At 53.2% G+C, this 26,170-nt stretch overlaps 1 protein-coding gene across 2 annotated transcripts in view; it reads right to left on the bottom strand.

The window, feature by feature from the left end:
• Nucleotides 1-9,103: 9,103 nt before the first annotated feature.
• LOC108535628 (fatty-acid amide hydrolase 1) overlaps nt 9,104-26,170 on the bottom strand; it is a 20,638-nt gene continuing 3,571 nt past the window's right edge. Inside the window, exons 2-15 of one of the 2 annotated variants that reach the window (XM_017881730.1) lie at nt 20,331-20,444; nt 17,412-17,546; nt 17,047-17,180; nt 16,763-16,969; nt 16,479-16,519; nt 16,194-16,318; nt 14,360-14,485; nt 13,746-13,843; nt 12,443-12,542; nt 12,087-12,127; nt 11,293-11,332; nt 10,713-10,821; nt 9,735-9,880; nt 9,104-9,507 (exon numbers count right to left, since the gene is read on the bottom strand). In XM_017881730.1, the coding sequence (XP_017737219.1) occupies nt 9,379-9,507; nt 9,735-9,880; nt 10,713-10,821; nt 11,293-11,332; nt 12,087-12,127; nt 12,443-12,542; nt 13,746-13,843; nt 14,360-14,485; nt 16,194-16,318; nt 16,479-16,519; nt 16,763-16,969; nt 17,047-17,180; nt 17,412-17,546; nt 20,331-20,444 (1,545 nt within the window). In that variant the 3' untranslated portion in view covers nt 9,104-9,378. The remainder of the gene's footprint in view (nt 9,508-9,734; nt 9,881-10,712; nt 10,822-11,292; nt 11,333-12,086; nt 12,128-12,442; nt 12,543-13,745; nt 13,844-14,359; nt 14,486-16,193; nt 16,319-16,478; nt 16,520-16,762; nt 16,970-17,046; nt 17,181-17,411; nt 17,547-20,330; nt 20,445-26,170) is intronic. The other variant, XM_017881732.1, reaches the window with a different exon arrangement.

Raw genomic sequence — 26,170 nt, forward strand, 5'->3', positions numbered from 1 at the left:
CCATGTTTGCCTAGAGTGGAGGTTCTGGGGGACAGGCAGAGAGGAAAGAAAAGAACACCTGGAGGAACGGGCCGGGCTCATCAAGCATCCACCCCAGGGGAGACGATGCCAAGACATGAGACCAGCCAGCCCAGCTGGGCTTCCCCTTGACTCCAAAGCAAGGCCACGACTCTGATCTGGGGTTCCAGCCTCCCAAGTCTATTGGCTCTCCCTGCTGGTGGAGGGGAGTTGTGGTGGTAAGGGAGATGACTTCCCAGAGGAGGAACAAAGACATGAGGAAACTGGAAAAGTGGAGCAGAGGGGCCCTGATGTGGGAACAATTCTGCTCTCCTCAAGGGCCTCCATCCAGTTTCCATCTCAATGGCCATCACTGAGGCTGCAAGTCACTGTACCCAGGAGAATGGCGCCTCTGCCCTCCTGACCAGGAAGCCAGGGAAGCAGCAGGTTAGGGTGGGAAGGAACTGAGTTTGTGGTTGGTAATGTTGAGTCTGAGTACCCGAGGATCTAAAGGAACAGATGTGAGGTCAGCAGTTGACTAAGGGGTGACCCTGAAGTCACCCACCCTGTAAAACTCTGTCGTCTCCATGGGGCCTTCAGACCAGCCCTCCTCTGTCCTTCTGCCATTTTCTTCCATAGCTCCCACTCCACCTTCATGAACTCCAGCTCTCCCCCATATCCTCAGCTCCCCCAGGCCACTTGTCACCTGCACCACACCCCACGGCACAGCACTCTAGGCCTTGTGACCTCACCTTTTCCTGGGTTACACCCTTCCATTACCATATGCCTCATTTTATCTCATCATTACACTTATCATTAGCTGAAGTTTTCTTGTTGATCTGTTACTTACCTCCCGCCTCCCTCCCTAGAAAATAAATTCCATAAAAGCATAGAGCAGGCCAGGTGCAGTGGCTCACACCTGTAATCCCAGCACTTTGGGTGGATCACTTGAGCTCAGGAGTTCATGGCAAGACCCCATCTCTACAGAAAAAGCAAAAAAATTAGCTGGCGGGTGGGGGCAGCATAGACCTTGTCAGCCTTTTTCAAAACGCCTGGCACGATCAGGTCCCACGTGGTCCCACATGTGTTTAATGATATCGCTTCAGTGAAGAAATGATAGCAGGTTGAGCCCTCCATTCCTACCTTGACTTCCCCACTCTGTTGTCACTGCTAGCTCTTCCCTAGCAGTATTTAACATGCTAAGTCTCTCCTACCTTGGGGGATGAGAGAGGATTCCCTCAGATCTACACTCTCCCTAACTACTACCCCATCTTTTGTCCCCTTCCTGAGCTTTTCCACTTTTCTACACGGGTTGCCTTTACTTCTTCACCTTTCACTCACTCCTCCACCCAACAAAGTCTGGCTTGTGCCTATATCATCCCAGTGATCTCCTCGAGGGTAAATCAGCAGCATTTAGAGTTGTTGGCTTCTCCCTTCTTGAAACACACTCATTCCTTGGCTCGGGTGACAATGCAGTTTTCAGCTTCAATGTTACTTCCTCCAGGAAGTATTCCCTGACACACACATACACACATCTCAGGCCGGATCAGGTCCCACGTGGTTTATTCTCATAATACCCAGGGCTTCTGCTTGATTGCACTTCTAATGGTGTTTCTGTGTAATTCTACATTTGATGTCTGTTTTCTGGTAGAATGGAAGCTCCATTCAGGCAGGGACTATTTCTGATTGGTTACCCTGAATATACTGTGCGAAGAATTCAGTATTTTTATTGGACGGATGACAGGATGAATGGAGGGAGCAACCCTCATTGTTTTTCAGAGAGCAACCCTCTGTGAATTTCAGTTTCCTTATGTATAAAATGGAAATAATAAGCCCATTTTCCAAAGGAGATAATGGGTTCAACTCCACAGCCTAACGGATGTTGGATTCTATTAAGACACAGTCCCTGCTTTCTACCAAGTGCAGAAGCACAAAAAAGCTCTTTCAACACAGCCTGAGACAGATGGAGGAGTTAAGAGGATGGGAGAAGTGGATAGATGAGGATCTGCAGACCAGGAGAAAGCTATAGGTTGAATGTAGACTGGGAGTTACTTGTCCGCATGGGCACTAATCAAGATCATGGCTCCCAGGACTTTGGGAGGCTGAGGCAGGTGGATTGCCTGAGGTCAAGAGTTCGAGACCAGCCTAGCCAACATAGTGAAACCCCATCTCTACCAAAAATACAAAAAATCAGCTGGGCGTGGTGGCAGGCGCCTATAATCCCAGCTACTCTGGAGGCTAAGGCAGGAGAATCGCTTGAACCCGGGAGGCAGAGTTTGCAGTAAGCCAAGATCCTGTCACTGCATTCCAGCCTGGGCAACAGAGCAAGACTCCGTCTCAAAGAAAAAAAGAGATCATGGCAGTAGATACGATAAATGTGAAAGGAACAAAGGATCAGGGACTGATTGGAAAATTCCCTATTGGAGGTGAGAGGAGGAAGTAATCAGAATGGACCAAAATGGGTTCCCTAATAACAAAGTCACCCATTGCTCCATTCAACAAGCCTTCTCTGGGTACCCACTGAGTACCAGGCACCATGCTGGATGCTGAGCATACACAGCCCCAATCCCAAGTGGCTTCACCTTCCTGAGGTGCCCAGGGTCACCACGCCAAATCTATGTGTAGGAAACTTGGGAGGGCCCAGCCAAGCCCAGCCAGAGAAATATGAACTAAATATACATCTGGCTGGGAAGCTCATAACTCGGTTATGTGTCTGTCTCTTAAGGGTGCAGGTCACGCCCTTTCCTTGGCCCTGCTCTGATCCATAGGTTTATTATGGGTGACTTGGATGAAGTTGCAGAGGTCCAGTGCTCAGATTTGTGGATACATAAGCACAAGTTGGGAGGAAGAGTGGAAACAGCCAGAGCCCTTGGGATAATCCTAAAAATGGTGTCCAACAGGAACAAATGGCAAGTACTCTGGCTGTGTTCTAAAACTCCAATATCGCAGCCACCAGGAGAGAAAAGGGAGAGTGGACAGGGACATGGCAGCCATCTCCTGTAAACAGATACTGGCAGAGGTGCACAGTACACAGCATTGCTTCTGTCTTCAAAGTGTTGTGGTCGCCTAGCACAGAGGCTGGTGCCCAGAGAATGTTGAATGCATGTTCTTGTGATGATTGTACAAATAAGGAAGGTACAGTAAGTTTAGAGCTGAGCCTGTGGGTTTCAAGTCTTCTCTGTAACCCATAATGATCAGCCTTCAACAAGTCAGCAACCACCTCTGAACTTCAGTTTCCTTATGTATAAAATGGAAATAATAGGTCCAGGCACGGTAGCTCACACCTGTAATCCCAGCACTTTGGGAGGCCAAGGCAGGCAGATCACTTGAGGTCAGGAGTTCAAGACCAGCCTGGCCAACACAGTGAAACCCCATCTCTACTACAAATACAAAACACAGCTGGGCATGGTGGCGCTCGCCTGGAGTCCCAGCTATACTTGGGAGTCTGAGGCAGGAGAATTGCTTGAACCCAAAATGCGGAGGCTGCAGTGAGCTGAGATCGCACCACCGCACTCCAGCCTGGCCAGCAGAGGAAGACATCATCTCAAAAAAAAAAAGAAAAAAGGCCAGGCACAGTGACTCACGCCAGGACTTTGGCCGAGGCAGGGGGACCACCTGAGGTCGGGAGTTTGAAACCAGCCTGGCCAACATGCTAAAACCCCATCTCTACTACAAAGACAAAACATAGCCAGGTGCAGTGGCAGGCACCTGTAATCCCAGCTACTCGAGAGGCTGAGGCAAGAGAATCACTTGAATCCAGAGGCGGAGGTTGCAGTGAGCCAAGATCACGCCATTGCACTCCAGCCTGGGTGACAGAGCAAGACTCTGTCTCAAAAAATTAAAAAAAAATTAAAATTTTTTTAATGGAAATAGTAATGCCCATTTTCCAAATGAGATAATGGGTATTCAACTCCACAGCCTACCAGATGTTGGATTATTTTAAGACACAGACCTTGCTTTCAATTACGTGCAGAAGCACAAAGAAGCTCTTTCAACACAACCTGACAGTTGGAAGAGAAGAGCAATTGCCTCACCTTGGATGAGTAGGCGATCTTTAGGTGGAGATCCCAGGAGCAACACTCCAGGCACAGGAAGCACCAAGAGCAAAGGGCACGGAGGTGGGGAACCACTCGGTGTTCTGAACATTACCTGCAGGCCACATGGCTGGGATGTGAGCACTGAGGAAGGGGAGGAGATGAGGCCACAGGGGCCAGCTGCAGGCTCAGGTTAGGCACGGCCTTGCAGATCATAACAAGGTGTCTGGACTTGGCACAAGTGAATCCAAAGATTTTAAGCATGAGGTTGCCTAACTGCCATGTGAAGGATTGTTGGAGATGTCCAGTCTGGAGCCCACAGAAGCCGGGCAAGAAGCTGTGGCAGGCCGGGTGCAGTGACTCCCGCCTGTAATCCCAGCACTTTGGGAGGCCAAGGCAGGCAGATCACCTGAGGTCGGGAATTTGAGACCAGCCTGACCAACATGGAGAAACCCCGTCTGTACTAAAAATACAAAATTAGCCAGGCATGGTGGCGCACGCCCGTAATCCCAGCTACTCCAGAGGCTGAGGCAGGAGAATCACTTAAATCTGGGAGGCAGAGGTTGCAGTGAGCTGAGATCTCGCCATTGCACTCCACCCTGAGCAACAAGAGCGAAACTCCATCTCAAAAAAAAAAAAAAAAAAGAAGCTGTAGCAGTGGACCCGGTGAGAAGGGGAAAGGCCATGAAAACACGCAGTAGCCACCAGCACACTGGTGGTCAGGGAGGTCTGAAGAGGAGGCTGACTTGTGCTCTCACTCTTCTGGCCATCATACTCACTGGGGCTCGGCATCGACAGAAAGATCTCATGCAGTTGCTGACAAAGACTGGCCTAGGTTTCTGTTCCAAGCCCCCCACTTCTAGCTGTGGGACCCTGGGCAAGATAGGTACCTTTTCTGTAAAAGGGGGCAAAAATGCCTATCACAGGGTTAACAGAGGATTAAGTGCCCAGAAAGTAGATGGCTCATAGTAGTTACTCCGTAAATGTGGTCTAGGATTCCCTTTCCCCTTTTTTCCTGATCAAAAGTCATGCTATCACTCCAGGCATTACATATTTAGAGGTCTTCATTAGCACAACTCTCTGTCCCCCTTCTCTTCACTCAACAAATCCCTCCAGAATGTGAGCTCCACAAGGACAGGGGCCAAGGCTGCCTCATTTTGCCTCATTTCTCACTGCCAGCACCCAGCAGTGCCTGGCCCCTCACACAGGCACACTTTGTCATCCCAGAACTTGTGGAGCACTATCCTCCATGCCAAGAACAAGTGATGAACAAGACAAAGCACGGCTTTCAGGAAGCTTATGGTTTAGTGGAGGAGACAAAAAAACATAAAAGAGCTCAGATAATGATAATGCTATAAAGAACAAAGGGTGGCCAGGCGTGGTGGCTCATGCCTGTAATCCCAGCACTTTGGGAGGCCAAGGAGAGCGGATCACCTGAGGTCAGGAGTTCAAGACCAGTCTGACCAACATGGAGAAACCTCGTCGCTATTAAAAATACAAAACTAGCCCAGCATGGTGGCACATGCCTATAATCCCAGCTACTCGGGAGGCTGAGACAGGAGAATTACTTGAACCTGGAAGGCGGAGTTTGCGGTGAGCCGAGATCCCACCACTGCACTCCAGTCTGGGCAACAAGACCAAAACTCCCTCTTAAAAGAAAAAAAAAGAACAAAGTGTAACCTGTTAGAAAGTAACAAGGGGCCAGGCGCAGTGGCTCATGCCTGTAAGGCCCAGGCAGTCAGATCACAAGGTCAGGAGCTCGAGGCCAGCCTAACCAACAAGGTGAAACCTCCTCTCTACTAAAAGTACAAAAAAGGCTGGGCGCGGTGGCTCAAGCCTGTAATCCCAGCACTTTGGGAGTCTGAGACGGGCGGATCACGAGGTCAGCAGATCGAGACCATCCTGGCTAACACGGTGAAACCCCATCTCTACTAAAAAATACAAAACTAGCCGGGCGAGGTGGCCGGCGCCTGTAGTCCCAGCTACTCGGGAGGCTGAGGCAGGAGAATGGCGTAAATCCAGGAGGCGGAGCTTGCAGTGAGCTGAGATCCGGCCACTGCACTCCAGCCCGGGCGACAGAGCGAGACTCCGTCTCAAAAAAAAAAAAAAAGTACAAAAAATTAGCTGGACATAGCGGCGCACACCTGTAATCCCAGCTACTCAGGAGGCTGAGGCAGAAGAATCGCTTGAACCCAGGAGGCAGAGGTTGCAGTGAGCCGAAACTGTGCCACTGTACTCCGGCCTGGGCAACAGAGAAAACTCTGTCTCAAAAAAAAAAAAAAAAAAGAAAAAAAAAAAAAGGGGTCGGGTGCAGTGGCTCACGCCTGTAATCCCAGCACTTTGGGAGACCGAGGCAGGCAGATCAGGAGGTCAGGAGCTCAAGACCAGCCAGGCCAACATGATGAAACCCTGTCCATGGTGGCAGACACCTGTAATCCCAGCTACTTGGGAGGCTGGGGCAGGAGAATTGCTTGAACCCAGGAAGCGGAGGTTGCAGTGAGCCAAGATCACGCCACTGCACTCCAGCCTGGGTAACAAAGCAAGACTCTATCTCGGGGCAAAAAAAAAGAAGAAAAAGAAAAGGAAGCAACAAGGGCGGCCATATTTTATAAATGGGTGAGCAGGGAAGGTGACATTGGAGCCACTTGTTCCATGCACAGGGAACACCTAACGTGAAAGCTCTGCAGCAGGGCCCAGCTTGAAATGATCAAGGAATCAAGGCTGGTCCCGATGGCTCACGTCTGTAATCTCAGCACTTTGGGAGGCCAAGGTGGACGGATCAAGAGGTCAGAAGTTCAAGACCGGCCTGGCCAACATAGTGAAACTGTGTCTCTACTAAAAATACAAAAATTAACTGAGCATAGTGGCGGGTACCTGTAGTCCCGGCTACTCATGATGCTGAGGCAGGAGAATCACTTGAACCTGGAAGGCAGAGGTTGCAGTCAGCCAAGATCGTGCCACTGCACTCCAGCCTGGGTGACAGAGCGAGACTCTGCCTCAAAAAAACAAAACAAAACAAAACAAAACAAAAAACAAATAAACAAACAAAAAACAAAAAGAAACCAAAAGGTGCTCGTGGCTGCACAGTGAAGGAGAGGAAGAGACACACAAGATGAGGCTGAAGAGGTAGGTGGAAACGGCACATCACACAGGGCCTTGGCAGACACAAGAGACTGAATTTTTATTCTAGGAGGAACGGGAAACCATTGGAAGGTCTTAAGCAGAGAAATGATGCACTCTGATTAATACTTTTATGTTTTATTTATTTATGTTTTAGATGGAGTTTCACTCTTGTTGCCCAGGCTGGAGTGCAATGGTGAGATCTCAGCTCACTGCAACCTCTGCCTCCCGGGTAGAAGCGATTCTCCTGTCTCAGCATCCCAAGTAGCTCAGATTACAGGCATTCACCAGCACACCTGGCTCTTTTTTTTTTTTTTTTTTTAGTAGAGACAGGGTTTCACCATGTTAGTCAGGCTGGTCATGAACTCCTGACCTCAGGTGACCCACCCGCTTCAGCCTCCCAAAATGCTGACATTACAGATGTGCGCCACAGCACCAGGCCGTATTTTTAAATTTTTTTTTTTGAGACAGAGTCTCACTCTGTTGTTGCCCAGGCTGGAGTTCAGTGGCACGATGTCAACTCACTACAACCTCTGTCTCCTGGGTTCAAGCAATTCCTCTGCTTCAGCCTCCCGAGTAGCTGGGATTACAGGCACGTGCCACCATGCCTGGCTAAATTTTGTATTTTTAGCAGAGACAGGGTTTCATCATGTTGGGTAGGTTGGTCTCGAACTCCTGACCTCAAATGATCTGCCCACCTCAGCCTCCCAAAGTGTTGGGATTATAGGCATTAGCCACCATGCCTGGCCTATTTTATTTATTTATTTATTTTTACCAAGACTGAGTCTCACTCTGTTACCCAGGCTGGAGTGCAGTGGCGCGATCTCAGCTCACTGCAACCTCTGCCTCCTGGGTTCAAGCAATTCTCCTGCCTCAGCCTCCTGAGTAGCTGGGACTACAGGTGCACGCCACCATGCCTGGCAAATTTTTTTTGTATTTTTAGTAGAGCCAGGGTTTCGCCTTGTTGGCCAGGCTAGTCTCGAGCTCCTAACCTCAGTGATCCACCCGCCTCGGCTTCTCAAAGTGCTGGGATTACAGGTGTGAGCCACTGCGCCTGGCCTGATTTATACTTTTAAAAGATCATTCCAGCTACTGTGTGGAGAATGGATTAGAGGGCAGCCAGGGTTGAAAGAGGGGAGCCCAGAAGGGAAGTCACTGAAGCATCCAGATGAGGGAGGTGGCTTGGACTAGAGCGTGGTCGTGGAGATGAAACACAGTGGCCACGTACTAGCCTCAGTGACCACTTCCCCTCCCCTTGGCAGCATTTGGCCCCGTCTATCCTGTCCCCAAGCCCTAATCACAGGAGGAATAGATGTGTTTGTGTCAATGTCCACGTCCCCAGAAGCCCAGGCTTGACTCAAGTCAGCTGAGGTCTGGACATGGCCATGCTGAGGCTCCAAGGGCTGAATCAATGAACCAGTGAAGGCACCCAACTCAGTGCTTCCCCTGCTGCCCTGTGCTAGCCACAGAAGACAGAGACGTAGCAATGGGGTCCCTGCCATCAAGGAAAGCCGGTGTGGTTAGGCAGGCAGACACACCCCCTAATGCCCACCACACAGGGCAGACTGGGAAGAAACAGCCCATATACTCCAGGGCCCAGAGACAGGAGGAAAGGCCTCCTGGAGCGAGAAGAATCTGAGCCAGGTCTCAAAGCATGGAAAGCAGAGGAACAGAAAGAGCTTTCTAGGCAGGGAAAGGAGCAGAGGAAGGAAGGAGACCAAGTGCAGTGTCCAGCAGAGCAGGGTTTAGTGTAGGTGAGAGAGGAGGGGCAGGGCTGAGGTGCTGGGGGATATAAGCTTGCACCCCTCCTGTGGGCGATGGGCACCAGGGGAGGTTGTGGAGCAGGAGACTGGCATGGCTGGAGCCTGGGTCTGCATGGTCAAGCCATCCCTGCTTTCAACAGGCTCCAACCCCCACCTTCACGATGACGCCCAGAAACCACACAGACGAGGAGCTGTTTCTTGACTGTTAGTTGGGCCTTGGCCTATGTCATACCCACGGGCTGCCACATGGGGGTGGAGGGATCAGGACGAAGAGAGGGGGGACCAGAGCAGGGACGGAGGTCCAGACTCAGGGAGTTGGCGCTTCTTGCAGGGGGTTGGGGGAGAGGACACGGAAGCCTCTGCCCCATGCAGGACATTTCCTTGCTGTGGCAGCAGGGCAGCTGTGCCCTGACTAGGCTGGGCTGCAGAGAGTGTGAGTCTCAAGTCCTCCAGAGCCAGAGTCATCAGGATGACTGCTTTTCAGGGGTCATCAGTCGCTCCACCTCCCGCATGAACCGCAGACACAACTCTTCCTGCCAGGGCAGAGCCACGCACTGCACGGCCACGGGCAGCCCCACACTCTTCTTCATGCCCTATAGGGGACACAGGCATCAGGATAGGGTTAGCGAGGCAGGACTCCCCACTCCCAGGCCCAGGAAGCACCCCAGCTAGAGAGAGGCCACAAAGCAGGGCCAGGCCACAGTCCTTCAGGTCTTGTTTAAGAACGGCTGGCAAACCCGCAGTACTAGTACTGTTTCCTCCACAGTGGCCAGAGTCAGGGTGGGGAGTGAGTTCAGCTGAGGGGCAGGACAGTCCTCACCTTCTGCAGCACCTTGTCCCAGATATCCCCAAAGTAGCCCCTGTAATGTTCCATCTGGGCCTCGTCCTCAGCAGTCACCGTGGTGACAGGCACCACCCCTGCAGGGAAGTCCAGGCAGTTGTAGAGCATAGTGTAGCTGACGGCCCCTGGAACACAACACAAGCAGCTGCAGCAGGCCCCAGGAATCTCAGTGCCAGCTCTAGGCCTGAGTCAAACCTCGTATGAAATGGCACCCTGTGTCTACAGCCTGGGAGAGAAAGGCTGTCTCCCAGGACTGAGGTCTGAGTGACAAAGCCCAGGAATTCAGACTTCAGGGCCAGGCTGGACATCCCACTGATGCTTGCCCCATGCCTTTGCCCATGTACTTTCCCCACTGGGAATGTTGTTTCTGTTTTCTTTTCCTTTTTCTTTTTTGAGACAGAGTCTCACTCTGTCACCCAGGCTGGAGCGCAGTGGTGTGATCATAACTCACTGCAGCCTCAACCTCCTGGGCTCAAGCAATCCTCCCGCCTCAGCCCCCTGAGTAGCCAGGACTACAGGAACATGCAACCACAACCAGCTTATCTTTCTATTTTTTGTAGCAACAGAGGCCTCACTATGTTGCCTGGACTGCTCTTGAGCTCCTGGGCTCAAGTGATCCTGCAGCCTCAGCCTCCCAAAGTGCTGGGATTGTAGGTGTGAGCCACCGCGCCTGGCCCCTATTTTCTTGATTTATCTAAATCCCACCTGGACTTCAAACCACCACCTCCCCAAACTAGATTCTGTAATTCAAGGTCCCCAACTTGAATAGTGCTGATGACAGAAAATTCAAACCCTGCCAGGGCATCCCACATGACTCCCATGTCTCCAGCCGGCCAGACTGTGGGCCCCCGCGAGGGCAGGGTCCTCCCCGAGGGCTCCTCTTCTTCCATTTCCTGGCAGCCCTGCAGGGCACATGGCCAGATTCATAGAAGGGACAGGCAGGGTGTCGGGCCTCACCTGGGGCCTTGCCTGGGGCATTCAAGTCCAGAGCAGGGCCCAGCATGGGGGTCAGCAGCACATCCAGGTCCAGCGCCCTCCACTGGGCAATCACCGTTTTGCGGTACACCTGTGGGGGACACAGCGCACAGGGTGAAAGCACGTGGACCTGGCCTACCCCAGGCTCTCTAACTCAGAGACTGTGGCTAGGGTGGCTCTGGCCCCAGCACCTGCCCCTGAATCTGAAAGGAGCCACAGTGGGACACAGGTGCTCCAGGCAGGCAGTGCTACTTCTCAGAGGGCATCGGTCGTTCCGCCTCCAGGATGAATTGTGGACATGCCTCTTCCTGCTGGGGCGAAGCCACACACAGGCAGCTCCAGAGGGGCAAAAAGGCGGCCAGGACAGGAGCCCTGGGCTGACCCAGCCTTAAAGGATGGGCATCTGGGCAAGTAAGGGTCAGAGAGCTGGGCCCGAGTGGTGGTCCAGGGAGTGGAACGGGGACGACAGGCCAGTCTGGGAGCCCCGTGGGGGCAGTGGGTGCCCTGTCCAACTCCACCCTCCCCCCGGCACCCTGCTCCAGTCCAGAGGCTCTGGTCTCACCTCAATCTCATGCTGCAGTTCCCAGAGTTTTCCAGCCGACCTGGGCAGAAGGAGAGTGGTCACCAGCCATCATGGTCACAGCCATGGAGATCAGCGACATCAGACCCCTACTACCAACCCTCCAGATCTCACCCCTCTGTGGCCCCTTCACAACCCCATGGGAGCTGAGAGGGAAGTTCAAACCCCTACTGTCTGGATGAGAAAATCAGGCCCCAGAGGGGCACAGGCTGTCACTTGGTGACTCCACAGCAGAGCCAGGACTAGCCCAGGCCTGATTCCTCGCTACCCTCAGGACATAGGAGAGGCCATAGATGCCGCCAGTCCTGAAGCCTGGTGGTGAGGGAAGCAGTGAGTCCACGGGATGTCAGAGCTTGAAACGGGGCAGTTTACACCCTGCTTTTCCAGCCCAAGCCACTAAGAGGCAAGTAGGACCTGGCAGAGCTCAGGTCAGCTCAGATCTCTAACAGCAGCATCTCTCCCAGGTGCCCTACCACCGGCCCAGGCCAACCCCCACTTCCTGGTCCTTTCCACCCACACCCCAGCCAGGTCAACCTCCTCTCCTCCAACTCCCCCATCCTCTTGTCCCCCTCAGGCCTTTGTTCTCCAGCCAGAACTGGACCTTGCCAAGACAACTTCAAAGTCCCACCTGAAGGCCACAAAAGTTGCCCCCCTGCCTGGGCCACTTCCAGCCTCAGAGGCTACTTCCCTCAAGTCCTTTCCTGTCAGAAACTACCCAGACCCAGACTCGGGTCAGGACAGGCAGGGGCAGCAGCTGGGCACAGAAGAACCCTCACCGAGACTTCATGTTGCTGAGGAAAGCTGACAGCCTTGGGAGCTGCACAGGACAGACGCAGGGTCGGTGACTCCGCTCTGGCCCACGGCAGGTGTCAACCTTCTTCAGGTCAAGCCACTGGGGACCTGTCCCTCCATACCTCCCCCCAGGGCCCAGGTCAGCCCCCCTTTCAGCATGCAGGTTGGCTGAAGATTGCAGGGGACAGGGGAGGAGAGCCGTCTGGGTGGGGACTGGAGGGAAGAGGAGGCCATGCCCGCCCAGACCAAGAGAGGCTGAGGAAGGCCATGGGGGATCATGTGATAGGAGGCCCTAGGTTCCCCCCAGTCATCCTAGCCCCTCCACTCCTTGTGCCCTCACCAGAGGCTTCACCAGGAAGGCCAGCAGTCCTTTAAGCCACTGGGGAAGCTTCAGAATTGAGACCAGGTCCCCCAGGCAAGAGTCCACGAAATCACCTTTGCTGGGAAACAAAAGGCTGGGTCCAGGCACTCCCATCCCCTCATCCTTCCCAGCTTGCTCACCCGGCCCACAGCAATCCCGTTCTCTATGCAGGGATACTATCCACCTCCTCCTCACCAGATTCGGCTCCCTCCTTCCAAACATGCCGTTTGTTTCTACTGATCCTTTGGGATGCCTGGGCTCCAATGCACATCCACGGGAGCTCCCCAAGGCAGGACTCAGGGTATCCCTCTCCAGCAAACCCAGCTCAGAGCTCTAAGAACTGAGGGCAACGTCTCCCTGATGAGGCTTCCCTGAGGGTACCTCCCCTTTGACATGGAGGCCAGCCTGGAGGCACAGGTGTGGCAATCCAGGGTGGGATGCCCATGAAGCATGGCTCTGAGGCTATCTCTGGCTCAAGACCTCAGGGAAAGGTCTCAGGTAGCTGATCCTGGGGACTCATTCCCAGGGCCAGAGTGAGGATTGACCCCTTCCACTGATGCCTGGACCACACTTGGCTGCTAGGGGAAGGAAAGGAACTTGACAGGCTGGGCCCTTGACTGAGTGAAGCTGCAGGGCCAAGCTTCAGGCTGCAGGGCTAAGTTCTCCATCGGTGAAGTGGAGGAAGGAGGACTGTGTTCTGAAGGGTTCCAGTCCATCCAGCAGAGGTATATCACCAGGAGGGGCCTTCACAGGCCTGTCCCCTGCCCCTGACAACCTCTAAGGACTAAAAACAGCACTGGGGAACCAACTTCCCTAAAAATGAGCTCTGCAAATTCCCTTAAAAGGAGCCTGGTCCAACTCACCCACTTTACAGGAGAGAAAGCTGAGGTCCTGCTCAAAAGGAAGACTTGGCTCAAGTCAGACAGAGCCCGGAGTCACCCAAGTCCAAGCCCCCACCCTCCTGCCTGGATCTTGCCCTTGCCCCAAATCTTTCCCAAACAGTGAGGCAACCTCCTGCCCATCTCCTACCTCACAACAAGCTCAGATCAAGGATAGGCCACAGATACTCAACCCAGCCTCCTCCCCTCGGGCTGGCACCCTGGCAAGGGATCTCCAGGATCAATGTGCCCAGCTGGAGGGACAGCGAGGTCCCTGCCCAGAGTGATCAGGCCTTTGTTGGATTCAGCTAAGGCCCATCCAGGCATCAGCACACCCTGCTGCTCCCCCTGGGTCTGCCTACTTTTCTGATCCCACCAAGACCCCAAAGCCCACTATCACTCACAAGTTCTGTAGGAAGGTGTGGCCACCGTCACTGAAGAGCCCACCTGTTGACAGGGTCTCCAGAGCATGGGGTATGTTGCTTGGCAAGAAGGGAACCAGCTGCAGGGATTGAGGGGTGTAAAGCCTCCTGACCTAACCACTGGCTCCATGATCCCCATGCTGTCTGGGTGGCCCTGAGGATGGACTAGACCAACTCTGCCCACATGACAGCTCTCACTAGAGCCACAAAGGCAGCCTTACTGATCCAAGAAAACTCACTGTGGAATGCACAGCATGAGAGAAGTCTGGAGCCACACATGAAGTTGTATAAATGACCAGACCAAAACCCATGGCCCTGGGAGCCTCTGGACAGCTGTGCACCACTGCCTACAGCTGAAGAGCCTCCCCGCATGCAGTGCCCACACATCACACAGCACAGGGCTGAAGTTCTCCCTTAATCACTCACTCCAATACTCTTGATCAGCCCTCTATATACTTGTCCCACAGGGCCACAGTTCACCCTGATGACAGTACCATCAGAGTGCCAGGATGCCAGGGATGGAGTAGTCATGGGTACCAGGAAGGCTTCCCAGGAGGAGAGGAGATGCCAGTATTTCTAGGACCCTGCAGTCATACCGTGTGCCCCGCAGCCTCAAGGCTCTGTTTGGTCTCCAGGACAGCCCGCTTCATGGCCGGGGTGGGCATGGTATAGTTGTCAGTCTCATAGTACCCCACACGCAGGGGCTGAGAGCTGGTGTAGATCTAGAGGGAAAACACAGGGGATAGGGGCAGGTCAGGAGAAGACAGCCCTAGGCAGGAGCCCTAGAGATCAGAGAAACTACTCAGCCCCAGACACAGCTGTGAGGCTGTAGTCAGCGAGGCCAGCCCCTTTTGCATCTGACCCTTTCATAAAACACCTTCACAGTGACTCAGGTGGGCAGAGCAAGGATAAGGATTCCTACTGGTCACATGAGGAAACTGAGGCTTGAGGTCTCAATAGGGAGATTAGGTGGGACTGGGACTTGTCCAAAGCTACCCAATGCAGAGTGACAAGACAGGTCTGGAATGCAGGCATCCTGTCTTCTGTGCTGAGGTTCTCCACCACCTGTCCTGGCTCTCATGATAAACTGTTCCAGACTTCCAGACAGGGACCTCATCTCCTCTCCTCTGAGGAAGGACTTCACAGCTGCCTATCGCCGTGGGTTCGGTTAGACTATCTCCCTCTGCCTGAGGAGGGGGAGTTCACCCTACCCAGCCCAGATCTGCCCTGTTGCCCCACTCCCAAGAAACACCAAGGCCCAATCTCTTTCCTGTCCACAAACCCTCAACCTTTCCAAAGCAACCTTGGCTGGGGCGAGGGCAAGAGGTCTGTACAAGATAGACAATCGCTGGACTGCTGAAAAATGGGGCTTACGTCACACAGCTTACTGTCTACATTAATGTGACTTCACTCTTCCTCTGTCTACACCAATCTAACTTTACAGCTCCTGAACACTCTGGTGGAGTGGGCACAGAGGATGACCTAGGGCCCAGCACCTGCCTCACTGGGGACATCTGGCCCCAGCCTCAACCTGGCTGTTTCTGGCCTTCAACCCCAACAGAGAGAAAGAGAGAGAGAGAGTACCAGGACCAGGGCACAACCAGAACACTCAAGAGAGCAAAATACTGGTCTCAGATGCCCTGCAGTAGGGGATGAGCTGGGAGGAAGATGACCACTGGCCACTCCCCCACCTCCTCCAAATAACACACATAAGCACAAATAACCTTCCAATTCATTCCAGAAACACCCATCAACTCTTCAACAGGAAGCATCAGTTGACACCTCTCGCCTCAAAATCCACACCCTGCTATGCCCACCAGTCCTTAACATGGGCAATCATATGATGACCCCAACCCAATCTTAACCAACCCCTATGTTGAAAGATCTACTTTAAACCAGACTTCAAAATCTCAGCAGATCTCCTCACACTTCCTGCCCTCTGAGATGCTACTAAGGCTTTGCAAGACAGTGCTGCCTCACCACAGAAAGCAACAAGCCCAGCCTATCTCAGCAACAGGCTGTTGTGGTGGTATTCTGGGGAGCAGCACGCCTGCTGCCTGCAGATCCCGGCTCAGGCAGCCTACCTCTGGCAAGAACGGGCTACATGAGCTGGGGTCTGCAGGCAGCGTGGCGTGCTGCTCGCCAAAATGTGGACAGGAATACTGTTAGAAAGGCCGCTGTTTGCTGAAGGTCAGCGGGCTGGGAAGTGATTCCTGCATCCCTGGTGCCAGCAGCAGAGGCTGGGTGCCTTTGATAGCCTGTGGATTTCCAAATGCAGGCAAGGGCTCCATCTGGTGGCCGTCTGTGGAGGAGCAACCCGCCCTGGCCTCAGAGCCCTGGGGCACGGTTCTCGGGAGACAGGGCCTCCGAGGCCTGGGGTGGCTGTCTAGGTGCAGCAGTCCACACCCATGCCCACCCAGCCCTGCTCACCTCTTCCCTGAAGGGCAAGGGAGGCACAGTGGGGTCCAAGCGGAACATGTCCTCGCACAGCAGGGCTCGCAGGCACAGCGCCAGGCTCTCCACGTCCCGGGCCATGGGGCCCACGGAGGGGCGCACTGTGAGGCAGAGAAGGGAGGGAAGTAAGCAGACAAGGAGGGAGGAATCCAGACTTAGAGCAGCCTGGGGGCCAGACACTGCCCTGCCACCTGAGAAGCATGGGCGCAAGCGGGTCAGGCCGACCCCCACCCTCCTAGGGGAGAGCACCATGGACCTCACCTGCCTCCTGTCCATAGACACAGCCCTTCAGGCCACTCTTGCTGGATAAGAAACATAAGATGCTGGAAACGGGAAACGGCCACCCGCCGCCATCCCCACAGCCACAGAACAGCTCTGAACACTCACCGCTTTGGAAACTAGGACCCATGCCCAGCCAGTGGTACTGTAATGCTTCCTCCCAGCAAAACCCCGGAGACCAAATCCCCGCCTGGAGCCCAGAGAGGTTGGAAGCTAGGCCAAGGTCACACAGCGAGGGGCCCAGAAGCGCCCTCCACCCACCCTACCTGAGGCGGTTCCCCGTGGGCTTGAGGCCGCAGATGCCGCAGAAGGAGGAGGGGAAGCGGATGCTGCCTCCCATATCAGTGCCTAAGCCCAGGGGGGAGCCTCCAGACCCGATGAGGGCCCCTTCACCCCCTGAGGAGCCCCCTGGGCTTTTGGAGGACTTCCATGGGTTCACGGTCTGGCCAAAGAGGGGGTTACTGCAGTCATAGCTGGAGGAGGCAAGAACGGGTCAGCCCATGTCATGCTGGGACCGGTGCCCCTGCCCCGCCCTGCCCCAAGACCTAACCTGAACATGGACTGGGGCACATTGGTGTGCACGAAGGGCATGGCACCCTGCAGCTTCAGCACATGCACCACCACACTGTCGCACTCCGCCGGCGCCCCTTCGTTCAGGCTCAAGCCCAGCGTGGAGTCCTGGCCCTGGGAGGAGGGATGGGCACCAAAAGGGACGTGACCTGTGAGTCAGAGCCTGTGGGCAGCCCAGGGCCCACTCTAACAGCTGTCACACAGGGCAAGACAGGCATACCAGTGTCCCCTCGCAAGGCCTTTGGACATGGTACCTCCTCTGAGGGCCCAAAATGATCCAAGATACAAAGCAGGCTGGCAGGAATGGAGGCGACAATGGAGGCCTGGCGCTGAGGCAGAGCATACCTTGTAGGTGAAGCACTCCTTGAGGCTCACAGGGACGCCATAGAGCAGGCCCTGCCTTGGGGCCTGGGACAGCTGAGTCTCACAGTCAGCCAGATAGGAGGTCACACAGTTGGTCCCTTTGTTCACCTCCCAGGCCTGAGGAAGGGGAAGTAGACATAAGGTAAAAGGAGGCTGGCCTTTTAAAAACATTGTGGTGAAATATACATCATGTAGAACTGGCCTTTTAAAGTATACCCAGGGAGAGGGGAACCAGCAACATGGCCCAGAGCCTGGGGCACAGAGGATGATCGAGGGCCCGGCATCTGCCTCACTGGGGACATTTGGCCCAGGCCTCATCCTGGCTGTCTCTGGCCTTCAACCAGGACCAGGGCACAACCAGGACACTCAAGGGAGCAAGATACTGGCCTCAGATGCCCCCCAGGCAGGGGGTGAGCTGGGAGGAAAATGATCACTGGCCACTCCCCCACCTCCTCCAAGCCACATCTCTGCCCAGTAAGGCAGACAGAAACCAGATAGGGGCAGCCCCCATCAGTGGTCGCACTGAAGGGCAGCCACAGAGCAGGGCTAGACCAGACTCCTGCCTCCCGGAGGCCAGCACTCTCTCCTCTACCCCATGCCTTCCCCACATGTAGCCCAGTCAAACCTCCCCTTACCCAGGAACTCTTGAATTTGATAATCAAGTCACATGGAGTAGGAACTTGACAAAAGGGAAGAACATGCTAATAGCAGAAATCTGCCTAGAATGCTCAAACCGCACCACACAGGGTCCTACAGAAGGAAAGGTGAGGGCGGAGTGAGATGCAGCTTTCAGTAAATACTCCTACTCCTGGGGGTCATCTGGGGGAAACAGCGTGGGCTGTGTTGCCATATTTGGGCATGTGCAAAATCTGTCCCTGGGGTACCCGAGGCAGGAACAGAGAAGGCCAATCTAACCAGATTGACTAGATTAACTAGGAAGGGCAGGAGCCTTTTCAGGGACATTGACAGGGAAGAAGCAAGACCATCTGCTGAGACTGTGTATGTGCCCGGTCTCAGTGACACCAGCCCAGCACGCTCTCGCTCCCTCAGCTGCAGCCCCCACAGCATTGTCACATACACTGCACCCAGACAATTCACCTGCCTAGGGGTCACACACGCCCTTTCAAGAAATCATGCAGGCCACACTCACAAAGCACAATTTGTCTCTCCCTCTTTCCTCCCTCCCTCCCTTTCTTTTCAAACATATTTCTTGAGCATTTATTATGTGAAATGCAACATGTTGAGCACTAAGGTTCGAAGACAAATGAGATAAGCTCTGTCCACAAAGATCCCACATGGGAAAGAGATAGAGAAGACAAGCCTGACATTGTGATGAGAAATGTGCTGTTAGAATGAGAGCAGGCCTGGAAGAGGAAACCCTACCTCAGGTGGCGAATGGAAGACGGTGCCTCCTGCTCTGAGCCCTGAAGGCTCAGCCAGGGGAGCCCATGGCACGGAGAGGGGCAAAGAAGAAGGAAACAGCCTTCCAGGTAAAGGAGCCCCACCCAAGCCAGTGCAGAGCTGCTGACACCCCAAGCTCCAGAAGGCCTTGGCCAGAGGTGATGCCACACACAGAGGAGGAGTACAAGAGATGGCCTGAAGAGCTGGGGACACAAAAGGGCACTGACCAGGAGGATGGTGCTTGGGAATGGAGGGAGATGGTGGTGGCAGGCCAGGGTGGCCAAAGGGGATGGATATAGGAGAGGGCTGGGTAAAAGAACAGGGCAGGCGCGGTGGCTCTCGCCTGTAATCCCAGCACTTTCAGAGGATCACCTGAGATCGGGAGTTCCAGACCAGCCCGGCCAAATAAAAATACAAAAATTAGCCAGGCATGGAGGTGCATGTCTGTAATCCCAGCTACTCGGGAGGCTGAGGCATGAGAATCACTTGAATCCGGGAGATGGAGGTTGTAGTGAGCCAAGAACATGCCACTGCACTCCAGCCTGGGTGACAGAGCGAGACTCCCATCTCAAAAAAAAAGAAAGGGCCGGGCATGGTGGCTCACACCTGTAATCCCAGCACTTTGGGAGGCCGAGGCGGGTGGATCACCTGAGGTCAGGAGTTCGAGACCAGCCTGATCAACATGGTGAAACCCCGTCTCTACTAAATACAAAAAATTAGTTGGGGGCCGGGCACAGTGGCTCACAGCTATAACCCCAGCACTTTCGAAGGCCAAGGCAGGTGGATCACTGGAGGTCAGGAGTTCCAGACCATCCTGACCAACATGGTGAAATCCTGCCTGTACTAAAAATACAAAAATTAGCTGGGTTGGTGGCGGGTGCCTGTACTCCCAGCTACTCGGGAGGCTGAGGCAGAAGAATCACTTGAACCCGGGAGGTGGAGGCTGCAGTGAGCCGAGATCGCACCACTGCATTCCAGCCTCAGCAACAGAGCGAGACTCCATCTCAAAAAAAAAAAAAAAAAGTTTTAATTAGCTTGGTGTAGTGGCCCAAGCCTGTAATCCCAGCTACTTGCGAGGCTGAGGCAGGAGAATCGCTTGAACCCAGGCAGTAGAGGTTGCAGTGCTCCAAGATTGCGCCATTGAACTCCAGCCTGAGCAACAAGAGCGAAACTCCCTCTCAAAAAAAAAAAGGGGGGGACAGACCAGAGACTTGTTGACCAATGGGGTGGAGGTGGGAGGGAGAGGGAAGTCTGGGCTAAAAGCCAGGTTACTAGCTAAGACAGCATGCTCAGTGTCTCACACACACACATACATACACACACACACACGCTCTGGCTCCTTCCTTCCCTGGCAGTCCCTGGCACTGTAGGTCCCACCATGGCACCCAGCAGGACTAACTCCCAGGCCAGGTTTTCTCACGAACTCCAGGCCAAGTTTTCTCCACAGCCTGTGCAGAGAGTGGGAGGGGAAAGGGAGGGGCTGGCCTTGGCTGGCCTTACCTTTCCCACATAGGTGAAGAGCACGGCCTCAGGGGAGAGCTCTCTATTGTGTAACTTCTGCACCAGCTGAGGCAGGGGCAGGGCTAGCAGCGCCTCTGAGTCCAGGTCTGGGTTCTGTGGGGGACAAACTCGGATCAGTCCCCTACTCGCCGAAGTCTCATGAGCCTGCAGCAGACACCAGTGGCCCATGCCCCAGCAGCTCTGGCACGGCCCAGCCTGAGCAGGCCCTGGCTTGCCATCCCTAGAGAATGTAGCTCTATCTCCTCCAGAGGCCTGTTGAAGTGGTGCCCAGCGAGCCGACCTGCCCAGGTATTTTTTTTCCCCCTTAGAGACAGGGTCTGGCTGTGTTACCCAGGCTAGACTCGAACTCCTGGGCTCAAGCAATCCTCTCACTGCAGCCTCCCCAGTAGCTGGAACTACAGGCACATACTACTGTTCCTAGCTCCAGACTGATGATTAAACCACTACAAATATACACCAGCAGTGGCTGCCTTCTGTGTGCCAAGCACCACGCTGATGTCATCCATGTTTTGATTAAGTCTTACTGCCATTCCCATTGCACAGATAAACTGAGGCTCAGAGACAGGTGCCTTCTTGCCCGCCAGCCATCCACCTGCACCTGACCCCATGCCATCCCCACACCCACAGAGCAGCTCTGAACACTGCCCAGGGGGTTGCCAACCTCTAGCAGGGAAGGGCAAAAACAAGAAGACCCCATGTTGGGAGGCTGGGTCTGTGACTGAAGGCCACACCCCAAAAGGGAGGGTTTCCACATTCATTCCACAGATGTGTGTTAGGCACCTGCTCCGTACCCAGCACCACACTAGGCTGAGGTTCAGCCATGAACAAGAAGGCATGTCCAAGTGAGCTCACACAGGGCAGGGGCTGGGTGAGCAGATGACAGGCAAACAGATGAGGTTTTAGACAATGAGAAATAAAGACAATAAAACAGAGTGTGGTGAGTGAGTGGCACATGGGAAGGATGGAGAGGGAGGAGCTCTCCATAGGAGGAGATACATTTGGACAAACACAGGCAGACCTCTGTCTGCCAGGCCTCGAGGGCTCCCAGAGTCTCTGGGGCCAGCCTGACTGCAAACACCCATCCAGTTCCTCCTTCCTCCTTCCCCAGGGCATTGGGTTTGTTTTTGTTTGTTTCAATAATTTATGTATTTTTTCGAGATAGAGTCTTGCTCCGTCACCCAGGCTGGAGTGCAGTGGTGTGATTTTGGTTCACTGCAACCTCCGCCTCCTGGATTCAACCAATTCTCCTGCCTCAGCCTCCAAGTAGCACCTGCCACTATGCCTGGCTAATTTTTTGTATTTTTAATAGAGACGGGGTTTAGCCATGTTGGCCAGGCTGGTCTCAAACTCCTGACCTCAAGTGATCTGCCCCCACCTTGGCCTCCCCAAGTGCTGGGATTACAGGTGTGAGCCACCGCTCCCAGCCTCTCCTCAAGGGTATTGGGTTAGTGAGTAAACACTGAGTTGGCCAGGCAGGCTCATTCCTGTAATCCCAGCACTTTGGGAGGCCAAGGGGGATGGATCACTTGAGGTCAGGAGTTCAAGACCAGCCTGGCCAACGTGATGAAACTCCGCATGTCTACTAAAAATACAAAAATTAGCTGGGCGTGGTGGTGCACACTTGTAATCCCACCTACTCGGAAGGCTGAGGCAGGAGAATCGCTTGAACCCGAGAGGCGGAGGTTGCAGTGAGCCGAGATCACGCCACTGCACTCCAGCCTGGATGGCAAGAGCGAAACTCAGTCTCAAAAAAATAAAAATAAAAAATAAAAAACACTGAGTCACAGCCACCATATCTCACCCCACCCTCCCCTGCTCTTGTCAAGGTCACCAGAGACTTCCTTGTTGCTAAACTCAACAGATACTTGCCTCTTTATCTTATTCCATGTCACTGAGACCTTCGAAAGTACTAAGGCCACACGTCTGCTCTCTTCAATTCTTCCTGGACATGGAGACACTACACTCTCCTGGTTTCCCTCCTGCTTCTCTGCTACTGCTTCTGTCACTCATTTATGTAGTGAGTCAACAAACATGTTCCAGAAATCTACTGTACGGCAAGGACCAGTTTCGGGGCTATGCATCTAGAGGTAACCAAGACAGACATGGTCCCTGCTTTCAGAGACTACATTCAAGAAAATAAACAAATTAAATAATAGATAGATCATGCATGATACATGGGAGACAGCAGAGAAATGGAGTGCTGTGACAAAAATGACAGAGCACTGACTTAGGGTGGGCAGGCCTAGCTGAAGAAGCCACATTTCAGCTGTGATTTGAAGGATAAGAAGATGCCAGATGTGGGGAGAGACGGAGCTCTGGGTACCTTCTCTTTCCTCTCTGATTCTGGGAGAGGGCCTCCCCTCCTCCTGCTTCCACTCCTCCCACCCCCCAAGCCCTGCTTCTACTCCTCCCCTCCCCCTACTCTCCCTCCTCCCCTGGCCTGCTTCCCCTCCTCCCCTCCCTACTTCCCCTCCTTCCCTCCCCCATTTCCCCTCCTCCCCTCCCCTCTTACCCTCCTCCTCTACCCTGGCTTCCATTCCTCCCCTATGCACCTCTGACTCCAGGCTCTCCACCCATCCCATATCCCCCAGATCCCCCACCCAGCCTGAGGCAATGGAGCCCAAACCAGCTCACTGGGCTATTCCTGTCACCTGTCCACCTTCCCTGTCCTTCCTCTAAGCTCATCACCTGCCCAACTTTCAACCTTCTCCTCCTTGTGTATCCTGTACCCTGTACTCAGGGGAGGCCACGCCATTCATCTAGGTGTTCAGGAAAGGAAACAGGTGTCCTTCTGGCTCCTCCCTTTCACCCCCACCTGCATCCAGTCACCAAGCTAAGTAGCTCTGAAAAATGGTCACCTCTCCATCCCCTCTACCAAGGCCCTCACCAGACCTCAGACTCATCCTTATCTCCTGGGTCACACGGGGCCACCCAACTGCTGCCCTGCCCAGGTCCTGCCCCTCCAGCCCACACTTCCCTCAATGGCCAGACAGTGCAAAACCCAACCAGGCCTTGCCTCTCCCCTTCAAATCCCCATCTCATCACACCACAGGCTCCACAGCATATTCCAGGAGGTGCTTCCAAGCTGTGTTCCTCTCAGACTCCTGTGCACCTCTCCCCACCCAGGGACCACTGCCCCCTCCCACCCCCACACCCCAGAGCCTGGCACCCGCCCTCTTCAAGCACATGCCACAGCCTCTGCCCCTGATGTCCTCAGTATCAGGAGCACTTCTCTGAATTCATTGAACTGATACAACACTTATTTTGGATTTTTTTTCTAACACAGGGAGCTACAATGAAGAAAAAAATGGGTTCAAGATTTCTCCCCAAACACACCAGATAATCCTCTTGATATATTTTTTAAAGGTATACAAAATGAAAAGTGAGCACTCCCTCCACCCCTGGTTCCCCTTGCACAGTCCCTCCTCTATAAAGGAAAACTATAATTAACAGTTTCTGGTGTAATCTTACAGGAAAAGAAAATATTTATGAAAAACCCACCATGTCAACAGTTGTCTATATATATATTCCTTTTTGCACAAAGGAATCATACTATACACACAGTACTGCATCTTGCCTTTCCCATCTCACAATGAAAATTAAATTTTGCTTTATTTTGTTCTCATATAAATATAGGTTCACTGTGTTTTTTAAAATGCCTAAGAGTATGGAGAAGGATGTCGAAATCAGCAGAGCATTCACCACCCTGGGATAATTGCCAGCCGACAGTCCGGTCACCATCTCCCAGGACCTCCTCACTGCAAGGTGCCCACAGAGTCCCTGTGCATGGCAGCTAGCACCTATCAACATGCTCCCCTCCGTGCTCAGCACACATTTTCATTCTTTCCTATGTTCTTCCCTGTTGACAGTTAATGACACAGTTGCTAACAGCTATTTTTAAATCTTCAACTAGTGTCAGGCAGCTGAGACATTTTCTCCTAGACACCAAAGTAAGTCTGCACCTCCAGGAGGCCAATCGGTGAACATGTGGAAACCTGATTTTGTGGAGAATGCAGGGAAGTATAGTATACAGGTAACGTCTAAACCTGTGGCCACCTGCATCCACAATTTTTCAAGAGAGGGATACTCTACCAATCACTTAGGGGGCATTGCCCCTCCTCCATCTGTGTTGTTTTCTCCTTCTGAACCACAGTGCCAGCGGGATTGATAAGCGGGTTGTAAGAGATGTGGGAAAAACCATTCAGGGTAAAACAAAAGTGCATGTACAAAGGCATAAGGGCATAAATAGGTGTTCTGTGATGTCTCTCCCAGCTATACTATTCTATTGATGGTGGTCCTTCTCTTCAGTCTAGAAAAAGATATCAAAACTTAGTCAGGGGACAGGGTGGGGAAAAAAATGGGTCAACAGAATTACCAGAAACACACTTTTCTCTAGAGTTGCCCAAGAGTTTAGAGAGAGGTGAACTATTTTGTGAAAATTCAGGTGTTTAGGTACCCCCTCATCCAGCTGTGTCCTCCTTGGACACAGCTAAGAATCCGGGAGTGGTGGCTCATACCTGTAATTCCACCACTTTGGGAGGCCGAGGCAGGCAGATCACCTGAGGTCAGGAGTTTGAGACCAGCCTGGCCAACATGGTGAAACCCTGTCTCTACTAAAAATGCAAAAATTAGCTGGATGTGGTGGCAGGGACCTGTAGTCCCAGCTACCCAAGGAGGCTGAGGCAGGAGAATCACTTGAACCCAGGAGGCAGAGCTTGCAATGAGCCGAGATTGCACCAGTACACTCCAGCCTGGGCAACAAAGTGAGAATCCATCTCAAAAAAAAAAAAAGAGTTCAAGACCCGCCTGGCCAACGTGACGAAACCATTTGTACTAAAACTACAGAAATTAGCCAGGCATTGGCCAGGCACAGTGGCTCATGCCTGTAATTCCAGCACTTTGGGAGGCTGAGGCGGGTGGATCCTGAGGTCAGGAGTTCGAGACCAGCCATGGCCAACATGGTGAAGCTCCGTCTCTACTAAAACTACAAAAATTAGCCAGCCATGGTGGCAGACACCTGTAATCCCAGCTACTCGGGAGGCTGAGGCAGGAGAATCGCTTGAACCTGGGAGGTGGAGGTTGCAGTGAGCCGAGATTGCACCATTGCACTCCAGCCTGGGCAACAGAGCAAGACTCCGTCTCAAAAAACAAAAAAACAAAATACAAAAAACAAAACAAAAAATCTTACTCCTCCTTCAAAGCCTACAAAGCTATTGTCAATCAGGACCCCGCTCCTTTGCTGATTACTCAAAACCACAATCATTGGAAACCCAAAAGGCAATTTTCCACTTCTCCTCCTGAAAGGGCCAAGTTTCAGAGTCAAAATTTTTGTCCTAGAATAATCTGCTCATAAAAATAATGAAGAGCAGTTGCTCCAGAGGAAAACCATACAGATGCTGCTGTTTGGAGTTGAAGTGCAGGAAGACCCATCCTACTACCATCCCACACCCCTGCTAGCCAGGTGGATTCCTTGCAACCAGGAGGTGAGTTCTGCAGACAAGCACTGTGAGCCTATCCCTGCCAGTGCTGCCCACGCCGCTCTTGGAGCTGGCAGAACTTAGCTGGCTGCACAGAGCCAGGGATAAACAGGAGGATCTCTAAGGAGGGCCTCCAGAGCCCAGCCAGAGAGGGTAACTAGACAGTGAAGAACCTGTGCTTGTGTAGGGGAGATAGCTAATTTGGGTTGACCACCAGGGCCCTCCCACTCTGGAAGGAAGAAACCCTAAAAATGGACTGATGGTGGACTTTGCAGCCAGCTTGGTGAGTGGAGGCTGGAACCAGATATATTTTTTACCTTTTTTTTTTTTTTTTTGAGAAGG

Source organism: Rhinopithecus bieti, unplaced genomic scaffold, assembly GCF_001698545.2.
Source record: "Rhinopithecus bieti isolate Rb0 unplaced genomic scaffold, ASM169854v2 scaffold_12155, whole genome shotgun sequence".
Classification (NCBI taxonomy): Eukaryota; Metazoa; Chordata; class Mammalia; order Primates; family Cercopithecidae; genus Rhinopithecus; species Rhinopithecus bieti.